The sequence below is a fragment of the Lagopus leucura genome, unplaced genomic scaffold (genome assembly GCF_019238085.1).
Source record: "Lagopus leucura isolate 7727_CA_CO unplaced genomic scaffold, USGS_WTPT01 Super-Scaffold_100159, whole genome shotgun sequence".
In the NCBI taxonomy this organism is placed as follows: domain Eukaryota; kingdom Metazoa; phylum Chordata; class Aves; order Galliformes; family Phasianidae; genus Lagopus; species Lagopus leucura.
In genome coordinates this window covers 20,626,579-20,638,646 of record NW_024962335.1, presented here as the reverse complement: position 1 = coordinate 20,638,646, position 12,068 = coordinate 20,626,579, and the positions used below count along the sequence as shown (strand labels likewise).

The 12,068-nt window shown below is 35.4% G+C and overlaps 1 protein-coding gene across 1 annotated transcript in view; it reads right to left on the bottom strand.

Moving 5' to 3' along the window:
* Positions 1-759: 759 nt before the first annotated feature.
* Positions 760-12,068, bottom strand: part of SYT10 (synaptotagmin 10) — a 32,017-nt gene continuing 20,708 nt past the window's right edge. The window contains exons 4-7 of the mRNA XM_042890173.1: positions 3,738-3,858; positions 2,649-2,820; positions 1,133-1,262; positions 760-831 (exon numbers count right to left, since the gene is read on the bottom strand). Of these exons, the coding sequence (XP_042746107.1) occupies positions 760-831; positions 1,133-1,262; positions 2,649-2,820; positions 3,738-3,858 (495 nt within the window). The remainder of the gene's footprint in view (positions 832-1,132; positions 1,263-2,648; positions 2,821-3,737; positions 3,859-12,068) is intronic.

Sequence of the window (12,068 nt, the reverse complement as noted above, 5' to 3'; positions counted from 1 at the left end):
TTTTTCTTTTTCTTTTTCTTTTTCTTTTTCTTTTTCTTTTTCTTTTTCTTTTTCTTTTTCTTTTCCTTTTCCTTTTTCTTTTCCTTTTCCTTTTCCTTTTTCTTTTCCTTTTTCTTTTTCTTTTCCTTTTTCTTTTCCTTTTCCTTTTCCTTTTTCTTTTCCTTTTTCTTTTTCCTCTTTTTCTTCTTTTTCTTCTTCTCCTTCTTCTCCTTCTTCTGCTTCTTCTTCTTCTTCTGCTTCTTATTATTTCTTTGTTTCTATCTCCTTCTCTATTTCTCTCTCACTTCCTTTCTTTCTTTATTTCTTTCTTTTTCATGCAGTGTTCAGCTTGAAGTGTTATCTTGAGAAGCCATATAAAATTTAGTTCAATTTAGATGAGATTTACAAGAGCCATATATGACTATTTGCTCTCTCTCAGAAGAATTAAGCATCCAAATCTGCAGTGGTTTTGCATTGCTTTAGGGAGTGTTCTTTTTGATTTCTATATCTATTCAAATATATTGGATCTGATACTGGGTATGTACCAGAGAGAAAACAGGTGAGTGAATTTTTTGAGAAAGGATTATATTTGGCTCAAGTCAACTTCATTCATATGTTAAGAAATTATTATAAACTGTAATATAGGACTTAGAATAGGAAAAAATGCATTTTAATACAAAAATATGGATGCAGTTCATCTGTGGAATCCAAACCTGTTTATGTAGATGTGAGTTACATGGGAGCACTGGATACTGAACCTGATGAATCCGCTCTTGTTCCCTAGGGTGTAAGTGGTGGTTTTGGTGATGAACAAGATCCCTGGCTATCAAAACTGGTTGCTCGGCCAGGTAACTGCAAGAAAAACAGTTTGCAGATTTAAGATCAAAATCTAAGGAATTTTAAAGGTTTTAATGTTACAGTGCTGTAACATGTGGTATCCTCATGAAAATGTTTGAAATGGCAGATATAATAAGCAATAAACCTAAGCAACCAGACATAGGTTGTGCAGAGGGTATTATAGCAGTGTGATAGATGGGAAGCTGCAACAATGATGTGCTGATCTTCATGATTCATAGAAGCACATAAATGAGAGAGAGAAAATAACCCTAAACATGCAATACACTCCAGAGGAGAAAATTGTGCTACTTCTTACCTCTACCAAAGGATGCCAGTGAGTTATTGGTTTACGTGGGTAAGCCAACATTTCATTCCAGTGATCTCTTCCAAGCCCTTCAGCATCTATTCCTGTCCGGCATACTCCAATGACCTCATTGTGCCCTACGCTGAGAATTGTAAAGAAAGATAATTATTTTTGAATGCAGTTTTAATAACATTTGATGTATAATTCAGGTTACTAGTTTCATGCAACATAGAATATATGTCCAAGATTTTCCTGGTATTTATTACAGATATTAGTTTTAGTGGATTTGTGGCAATAAGAAATTCTGTAATACCATCCAAAACCTTCAGCCACTCCCAGACTATTTCTAGGAGCTATAAAAACAGTGATGAAGACTTAACCTTTGCCATTACAATTTTACAGACCAAAACACTCAAGGAGAGTACGTTCAAGTTTTATTGTACGGGAAGGTGATGGAAGATGCCAGAGAATAAATTCTTGCTCCAGATGTTTCAGATGTAATTCACACTATATATCCTAGATCTAATTAATATCATTGGAATTTCTGCTAAAAATGTGAAAGACAAGGTGTTACAGCAGTGAAAGGTTTACCTTAGTATTTCAGAATTCCCAGCAGTGTCATAGACTTGCTGAGGGAACCCAGAAAGTCCTTTTCCTTACCTCCCTACAAGTACCTGAGACTAACATTTCCTACTTTCCATTTAGTCAACGTTTTGAAGGGAGCAGCTGGAGAATACTGGAGGAGCACAAGTTGCTCTACATTTCTCCCCCCAGTGGTGTTGCAGTGTCCTTTTCACATCTGAACCTCTTCCTAACAGAATTTATGGAAGCAGAATCAAATCTGATGGTGAGCAAAGATAATCTGACATTTTGTATAAGTAAACTGGACTTTCACTGTTTATTTGCCCTGCAATCTCAAGAGCTCATTATTAATAGCCCTGGAAGGAAGCAGACTTGGATCAGACACAGTACTGTCAGTCACAGTCTAGTTTACTTTGCAATATTTGAGCTGCTTTGAGTAGGAATCTCCTCAATTCTCAGTAAGGATACAGATTAGTTGAAGCTAAGATGTGTAATCAGTGAGGGATGAACTGAAGGATTCATCCAAATAATTAATTGTGGCTTAATTCAATGAGGCAATTAGGTACCTAACTCTTTCTTAGGCATCTAAACTTCCATTGATTTTAGATACCTGGCATTTAAATAGAAACTGGAGGCACAAGTGTCTTTTAAACCAGGAGCCACAACTGACAAACTTTTACATTGTATAGCATCTAGATGGGGACAGAAAGCATGTCACTGCTAGAGGCAGGCAAGGAGTTCTATCCAAGCTTCTTCCTTACCACAGACATCATGGACTGAGTTCTAAAAGTAGTGGAAGCTTAAAACCTCTTCAGGAAAGGCACAAATACTTTATTTTTTGTGACACTGACTTACTCGAAAGTTCAGGGAGGTAGAAATCAGTTGTTTGCAATGATCAGATAATGTCTAACTGAAGATTAATGTTTGGAGAGAAAACATTGCTTACCGATCGTAATCCATCACTGCAATTGAGAGGCTGACCTGGTCCACATTCTCTGGAGGGATATCAAAGATGATGGCCTCGTTATAAACGGGATTGAGTGTATTCTTCTTTGTGGTTGTTTTCCGCTTTTTCAGTCTTCGACCCTCACACATCAGTGACACTTTGACATATGGATCTAAGTAACAGACAATAAGTTGTGTGTACTTGGACTCAAAGCCACTCATACATGTAGCATATATACAATATTTGTGTAGGTATGTCATACTTATAAGACATAAAATGCAATATCTTCAGTGACCTTGGGAATCCATGCTTCCAATGCGCTGTCAATGCAATGGAAAGGTATAAACTTTCTGAATGGATGTGCCAAACACCACACCAAAGATAGCAGATATGAAGGCTGCCCCAAAAGTAATTTCTCCTATTTTATTATGTTAGGCCTTGATGTCAGAGACAGACGTTGGTGGTATGGCAGCAGAGATTGAACCTTCCTGACAATATCCTACTACATTTTGTTGCTGTGCAACAGATAGCAGCAGAGGGGAAGGCTGGCAAAATGGCATCTGACATGGAAGTGTGTAAGAAACAACGGTGCTTTATTGTGAATTCCATGCAGAAAAAGACCACACCCATTGAAATACATCAGTACTTGCTGAACATTTACGAAGACCAAACATCAGATGTGAGAACAGTGAGGAGGTAGGAGGTGCATTTCAGCAGTGATGCTGTTACAGCAGCTATGAAATTGTGGGTGACTTCTGCTGGTGGAGACATTTATAAGCATGGAATGGGGGCTTTTTTTCATTGTTGACAAAAATGCGCAGCTGATGGTGGAGACTATATTGAAAAATAGCGTTTTGTAACTGAGAATTTGCTCTATCAAATAGTGTTATTGTGATCTTCGTAGCCATTGTAGTTTCCATGGAAATAAATAGGAGGCCGTACTTTCAGTGTGACATACATAGGTGCTATACTCATTCTGATGCTACTTCCATTCAGAACCATGCTAAACATGCAGTAAAAGAAGAGGTTGTTTTTTGTCTCTTTTCTGAGTAAGCTCTGCTATGCTGCTTAAAAAAGAAGTAGATTCACCTGATGCACCAGTTATATCCATTGCTTTGAGATTTCTGCATTTGATGACTGTTAATGTCATTCTCCCCGCAGTAGGCAAATAACAAAGGGAAAACATGATCTCACCCAAATCTATGCTTTCCTGGAAGAGAAAAGCAATTATTAGAAATCTAATCACACTGCCAACAATTCAGTTCATACCATGCTGAAATTCAGAAATATTTTTACCATGAAGAGAAACATCTTTTGATATGAATGAAGAGAACCAGAAAACAAGAATATATGGAGCATACAGAAAGAATACCAATAGGATAATATTTTAATGACAGGATCTAGAGTTACTAAATGGAGAATTTAAATCAAAAGCATAGCCAAATTTTTCTGGAATTCCTGGCATTCATGTTGAATTCACAGTTAGAGAAGCTGCTGAATGTAGAATTTCACACTTTTCTTTTGGAAAAACTCAGATTGCATTATACCCAGTGTAAAGAAATCAAGTGGGATATTTAGATCACTTAGATTTCCTTGCATTTTAGCCACTGAAATGAATGCAGCAGTTTTATTCATTCACATATGTAAGTATCTGAAAGGTTCATTCTGTCTGAGAGCTTCAAAAAAATGAATGTGCTTCTAAACATTACTAGCCTTATTGATTTTACTCTGTTTAGTGGATGACTTTGTTTCAGAAGAAGATAAAGCAAAGGAGTAGCACCTCAAACTTTCCTGCCTCAAGGACAACTTCCAGGAGGATCTTACACTAGGACAGATAGAAAAGAAAGGATCTTGATGATACTCATGGAGAAATAGTATCTATGCTGTGACAATGTGTTGTAAATTAAAAAAAAATGCTATATAGTTCAGATACAACAACATCTGATGAATGGGATCTAAGGAAGAGAGTTTTTTTTTTTTATTTTTTTTCCTTAATTATACACAAGAACATATAATTTCTTAATATCATGCAAGTTTAGCTCTTCAGATATTAGTTATATTCTGAATTATTCCTGTTCTTTTAAGATAGTAAATAACTTCCTACTCCTCCTCCTCAAACAAGCAAACATAATTAACCCTACTACAACACGCTAAGAACAAGTCAGGATTTTTAAATAATAGCTTGTAAAGATCTTGTAAGGCTGTCAGCTCAGTAAGGCAGCAATTCTCAAGCATGCTCGTATGATCTTGAAGGATTATTTTTAACTTCACTAAAATGCTTGTTTTTAATTCTCAGCTTTAGTATTTTATCTGTCAGACCAGCAACTACCCTGAGATTACAAATTTGAGTTGAGCTGGATTTATGTTGCAGCTGATCTAACATCAGAAGGTGAGCATGATATATTTTTAAATGATGCATGGTGAAATAATTGCTGCTGGGTAGATGACAAACATGTTGCTTATAGCTGTGAGTCAGAGTGAGGATTTTTCACATTGTTCAGCTATATATATGAAGTCTTACTAGCTTCCCTTGGGTTAATGCTTAAACCTGAAATAGATACTTCAAATCTTTCTTGAATAAAGATGGACTTAATCACATGCATAGGTAGTTTTTATTCTTTTTTTTTCCTGCACAGTGAACTCTAGATAGAAGAATGTAATTTTAAAATAGCTTTAAAATCTCTGTTGCACTGTTAATAAAAGACTGACTTTTGTGTAGGTTGGTCAGTTCACAAGTTCAGTCATTTTGCTGTGATTCTGTTCTAAGTATTAAGAGTGCTGTGCATGTGTACCCATGCATTCTCCATGGGTAGATTTCATGCTTGTCAGGGTTTCTCAGGATTTCAAAATTATTTAGCTCATCCAGTCTACATAATAGAGTCATTTTGTACCCCCCTTTGTCCAGTTTCTTACTTAGCCACACAAACTGCACAATTTTGTACCACAGAATACCCACACAGATAGTGAACAAATTCACTTTTTTTAATTGCAAAAAACTTGAACAAATGAAGTGTAATCCTTTTCAATTTCAATTATTTATTAAAGTGATAGTTGCCCTGTGTTATACTTAACAGGTTTGTCATGTGTGGAATCCGTGTTTTAAACACAGCTTCTGTTGCTACCATTACTTTCTGAATTCAGACTGATCACTGGTCCTCATATACGTATATGAAAGACATCCCATCCTTTTCTTTGAAAAGAAAATGCACTTCCCCCACATTCAGCTATTCAAAGTGTGAAGCCTGAGTTGAGGGAGGTGACGAGGATGGGTTCGGTCATGGAGCACAGTGAGAAGATCATGAAAAAGATTAAGAGGTCATAAATTCTTCCTCCAGAGAGTTGATTTGTGTAGGTGAATAGGGAGAAAATAATTTTTTTCCAAGATGGGAGAATGTACTTGAATCTTCTATTATTACATTCTGAAGATAAATTGTATACACTCAGAAATTTGAGTGAGATTAAATGATAAACAACAGTTCATACAGGACTATTTACCATAACTTAAGTGTTTTTAAAAAATGCACTGCTTAAAACACTTGCAAAGCTCCATGTGGCGGTTAATCTATTAATGGTGATTAATCTATTAATCTATCTATTAATCTAATACTCATGAAAACCATCAGTGCTGAACAAAATGACAACGACTTGATACTAATGCTCAGCCCTTTTTCTTTCCTTTCTAAACCTTGTGTACTGAATATATATATTATCTCAGAAAAGAACTTGTAAAATTTCCTGCAATCAAACATAGTGTTTTTGACCACAAAATGATACGCAACATGCCTAATGCAACATAATGCCTGGATAACGAATGAGGGTGAGGTTTTCAGCCCACACATCAGGCCATGAAAAGGGGTGTATTGAAGTTACCAGAGCTCTGTTTTATACTCTTCAGTTTGAAGTAATAAGGGATGAGTTTTTCCCAGGGAAAAGGCTCTCTACCATTCCACTATTTATTCAGGCATCCCTTGAGACCTCCTATGATCTATATCTGGGGAAAAGGTGGCTCACTTCACCCTGAAAAATCTGATTTTCATATGGCAGAATAATACTCATGCTACTACCTGTGCTATGAAAACAGGTAAATTCTGCAGTAAGCTAGAACACATACTATTTCAGATAAACACCCTTGTCTATGTCAAAGACATTTATCAGCATATTGTCATAAGATCAGAAAGCTAGAAATAAAATCAGTAGCTACACTGCACTGATCTGCAGACACCATGTAACTCTCCTGGTAAAGAGAACCAGCTGTGATAGACTATTACCAGCGGTTAGGAGTTCCCATGGTCCTCTGAGGTCAAATACAAATCCTTTCAGAATCCTCTGAAACAATTCTGATGCTTTTCTCCTTTTGATTTGATACTAGTTGCAGCATTTGCACCTTTACTTATTTATTTACTTATTAATCTATTGTGGTGTCTTTTTGATTAGCAAGGAATCGAAATTCCTAATATTTTTACTAAATTTCTGTTCCGAATATCTGTTAAGACTGGTAGTCTTTCTTCATACTTGTGTGAATTGTTATGGTTATATTTTATGGTTATAACTGTAAAAGTTATGTTAAGACCTCTGGAAATTATCAGGCAACTGAAAACTAAGATATTAAAAGTAATATAACTAAAATACATATTCTTTGGAACTCAGGGTGAAGCCCAAGAATCTTGAACTTTAAAATTTTCTTTTGAAGGGTTAAGGATAAAATTACATATATATATATAAGCATCAGAGATTGGGCACCACATGAAATGGCTGGGATATCACACATTTTATTTTGTTTTTCATAACTTGTGTGCTAGAGGGCCATGAACTTGGAGATGAATACACAAGTTCAGACATAGATAATGAACAAAGTAACAGTCAACATATAAACTTTTTCTGAAACCCTTTGTCTATCAAACTGACTATCATGAGTAACATTTTTGAACACCTTGGGTACTTAAGTATTATTTCTTTTAATTGAGGTATAAAAATAGGATTTAAATTACTTCAGAATCCCATTGCTCTAGAAAATTTGTATTCCTCTCACTGTATAATACACTAGGTAATTAAGTTCACACAATTCATCTGACAGGAACCCTTTAGTTTGAGCAAATCTACAAAAGCTGAGGTACAGACAACATCACTAACTACATCTGCACTGCAATCCACTTCAAAAAACCATGACTCAGAGGACACAGGCCCAGAACCACCAGCAGCATCTCATGCAAATCTGAACTATCCTTCAGACTGCTTTACATGTACCACATATTCTCCTATAACTTTTGTTATAGCAGTACCTATGTAACTCTCATGACATTTTCTCTCTTTTCTTGGCCCATTTTGATATTTTTTTCTTTTTAAACTATACTCAGATTCTTGCAATCATTATCCCCCCCATCAAATTACAATAAGAGGTACAAAACCCAATAAGCAAAGAATAAAAACTACCAGCATCAAGCACAGCTGCACTAATACAGAAAGAAGCATTTGATGGTACTGCATATCTTTTTTTTTCTTTTTTTTTTTTCTTCCCCATTTATTTTCCTTTTGTGTATGGAAGACATAATAGACAACTAAGGAACTGGAACGGTGGTAAGCACTACACCAGTTTTAGTTATTCTTATGGCTCCCAATCTATCTATTCAATCCATTTTCTGTTACAGCAGTGCTAGAACAAAACAGAGGAAACAGACTATAAGTATGTCTGTTAGCTACACAGATTAATTTGATTTTTTAGATACAGAATGTAAATTCTTTTTTGAATACCATAATTATCATCCTACAAAAGCAACCACCCCATAGTGGATATGCTAACCAGTTACCAAGTATCTGTACACATTCATTGTTCTATGTCTGCTTGGGATATCAGCCCAGAGGTTGGCAAAGTTGGACAAAAAATCATCCTTATTCTATTACTTTGTCATCAGACCCACCAGAGAGCAGTACTCACATCTTCACACTTAGTTCTATGCAAGCATTTCTACAGAAATGCTCCCCAGTTATGTCATAGAAAGAGTAGAGCATTGTAAAGAGAAGTTTGAAACCTTTGCACAGGAGCATAAATTAGCCCAATCAAGTTTTTTAGTTGTTGCTGGACAAAATTCTGCTGTTGCTCATAGAATCGTAGAATAGCTCAGGTTGGAAAAGACTTTAAAGATCATCGAGTCCAACCACGATTAATCATTCTGATTAATTTGTCCAGTCTTGACATTAAATTTAATCAGAGATAACATTTAGCTAAGAATACCTACAAATCCAGTGAGAAAGTTAGGAGAAGATGATATCACGTTCAGGGTGGTTTCCTTTCACAGATTGCCACCATATCCTAAACTGAATGAGAAAAATTATTTACCAGTTATGTTGCCAATGAGAGAATCTACATAGTGTCCTGCTGATATGTGAAATAAAGTGTCTTTTTACAATAATTTTGTAATAATAATAATTGGTCATAAATGTATTCTTGCCATTTGTTTAGGTGGTGCTTGTTCCTTGCCTTTCCTTTTTCAAGTTTTGCAATTCAAATAAAATCTTAACAATCTAAATGTTACTAGAACTCAAAATTGCATATACTTGTATTGGTACTAGTGTGTCTTTTACTTCTGTTGTTAAAATACCAGTGATTTGCAAAATGAATACTGCTCTAGAAATTGAATTTCCTATGAACCATCCATGTTAATTTCATGGTCATAATCTTCAACAATTAATAATTTTAATTTTTAATCTCTATGTTACTATTGAGGACTACTTTCCCAATAGTTCTAATTTAAATGGTGTTTTAATGATTACAAGAGTTGATTACAAGAGAAAATTCTTAGATTGGCATTAATTTATTTTACACCCAAAGAAATGATTTACACATTTTCTCTTTCCATTTTCCTGCAGTATGTTGAGTGAGTGCCTGTACTAAGTAGTAATCACTTTCTAGTTATCATAGAAATTATTCAGACACATTTCTGAATTCTTAGCTGTTCAGACATATTAAAAACTATCTTTATGTCCAGTATGTAATAATAATAATAATTAATAATAATAATAATAACAAAGCAGTGGCAGAAATTAGACCTTTGGACTTTTTGAATACTGTTTTCTCATCTATACATTTTGAATTTGATGCTATTTATGCCAGCACAGACATTGTCAAAATTGCATGACGTCTGCATAGGACAGCTAATTCTACCATCTCTCAATGGGATTTCACTTTGGAAATCTGGTCCTCAAGGCTAATATTTACTTCCCTCTTCTGTTATTCTTTGGATACAAAATTCAGCTCTTTTTCTTCTTCCCAGCACCACTTATTGATTGAGTGGGTCTCCTGGAAAATGAATCAATGAGATTTGTGTTTGTTCTTGCCTCTGTAGAAGATGGTATAGAGACATTGGGGTCTGTTGCTTCATAATGACTGTGTCTTCCTCTTCAGGAGGCCTAATGTTTGTTTTAGCCCGATGTCCTGATTGCTCTGGGTAGGAGTAGTTTCTGATTGTGATTCTGATCACAGAAGGAGGACTCCCTGAGACAGCAGTTAGGATCTTGCAGGCTGAATGCTCCCAACAGGAGACCAGGAAGCCTCCTGGGTGCTGGTTTTGTCAACCCTTCTGTACCTAAATATCTGCCTTATGCATGTAGGGGGTAGTTTCATACTTCTCACCAGCAAGGAAGCTCAGAACAACTAGGAACAGAGATACGCGTGTGATCTAAACGTGGCGTCCATTGGCAGGTGAATGGAACAGTAACTAAGTAACTTCAGATATATTCATCTGAAGGAGCAATGAATTGATCGCTAAGAGAAAATCAGTAGCAAGAAATTCAGAGGTCACTTGAAGCTCAGCTACCACCTGGAGGCAGAAAAATTAGTTTCCTCAGGGTAAACCACCCTCTTTATTCATCTACTATCTCTTACATTTAAGGTAGATCAAAAGTAGTAGTTAGCTTTTAGCAAGACAGAATATTCAAATGATCTATTGTTTCAAATGAAAAGAAATATTCAACAATTGAAGCTGCTTTCAGGGGCTAGTAAGAAACCCATTCTTTCTCAACTGTCTTTTCTGGCTATGAACTGGGCTGAAAGCAGTCCCAAACCTAAATAAAAAACCTAAGCACTTTTCCTATAAAGACTGACCAGAGTATTCTCTCATTAGTAGAGCAGTAGGTAATCATATGGATCTTTTATATTATCAGGATAGATTGGAAATGGCAAGTGCCAGCTATTCTTGGCTATAAAGGCACTGTTACTATTACAGAAGTAAAAAATGTTTCTGTGCTTACAAGACTTTACTCTTTCACATGCATTCAACATTATTTCACAGCTTTTATGGACATTTCCTGAAATGGTAAGGTAAAACCATTCTGATGAGGATGGCTAATTGCATGGCATAGTCCCCTACATTGCCAGTAATAAAACAGCTCCTGATAGTTCTGCTCTTTGAATGTCAACAAATAAGATAATCCAAATAATGTGGCCTCAAGGTTTGACTACATAAGAGAAATTGTTATTAGCTCTGTACCACTATTGCATTACTCAGTCCAGTATGCTACTTTTATCCACTTATAAAATTGTAAACTACAGGGAAAACAAGGAAAGCTGCAATAGCCCTGGGTAAATGGGCTTCAATTGTGTTTGATTTACTTTCCACCAATATTTTGGGCAATGACATCAGAGGCAGATGTTTCCAAAGCAGTGCATCAATTTTCAAATAAGAATCAGAAGTTGATGAACTTTCACATCCAGAAAATATTAGATCATTTCAAGAAGTGTCCTTTTTGCCTAAATCTTTTAATGATACTAAGTACTGGCACTTAAATTCTTGTTAGCAATTCAAATTTTCTTTTTCTGTTGATTTAAAAAAAACAAACAAACAAAAACGTACAGTATATAGGTAATAACAAACTTCAGAAATATATGCAAAGCTTGCAAGCACTTTACAAAAAAAGAAGATAGATATGTTGACTAAACAGTTCATGTGATATTGTTTGCCTTGGATGCTATGAAATAGTTTCCTACAGTGCACTAAGAATTACAGTATACCAGTATACTGCACAACCTTTGCAGGTGGTCCAAAGCTGCCTCTGGTTTGTCTTTTAATTCAATCAATCAAACGAACCAAGTAAATAATGGATTATTTATTGAAAGTTCAACCACCCATGTTGAAGCAAAACTGGGGGGTATTAATATCATCAGATATCTAGAATACTTCTTTTCCACAGCCAATTTTACACCAAATTTATTTTGGTAATTTAACATTAAAAATGAAAATGCTTTAGCACTTACAACAGGTACATGCTACATATTATACAATAGCTGCAGGTTTCCAACAGAACACATAACAGAGAAACAATGATATGAATGAAAAATTAAAGGAACAAAATACAAAATACAAATACAAAAGATGAATAAATATCAACGGTTGAAAACTATAAAACTGAGTATGTGAGGTACCAATC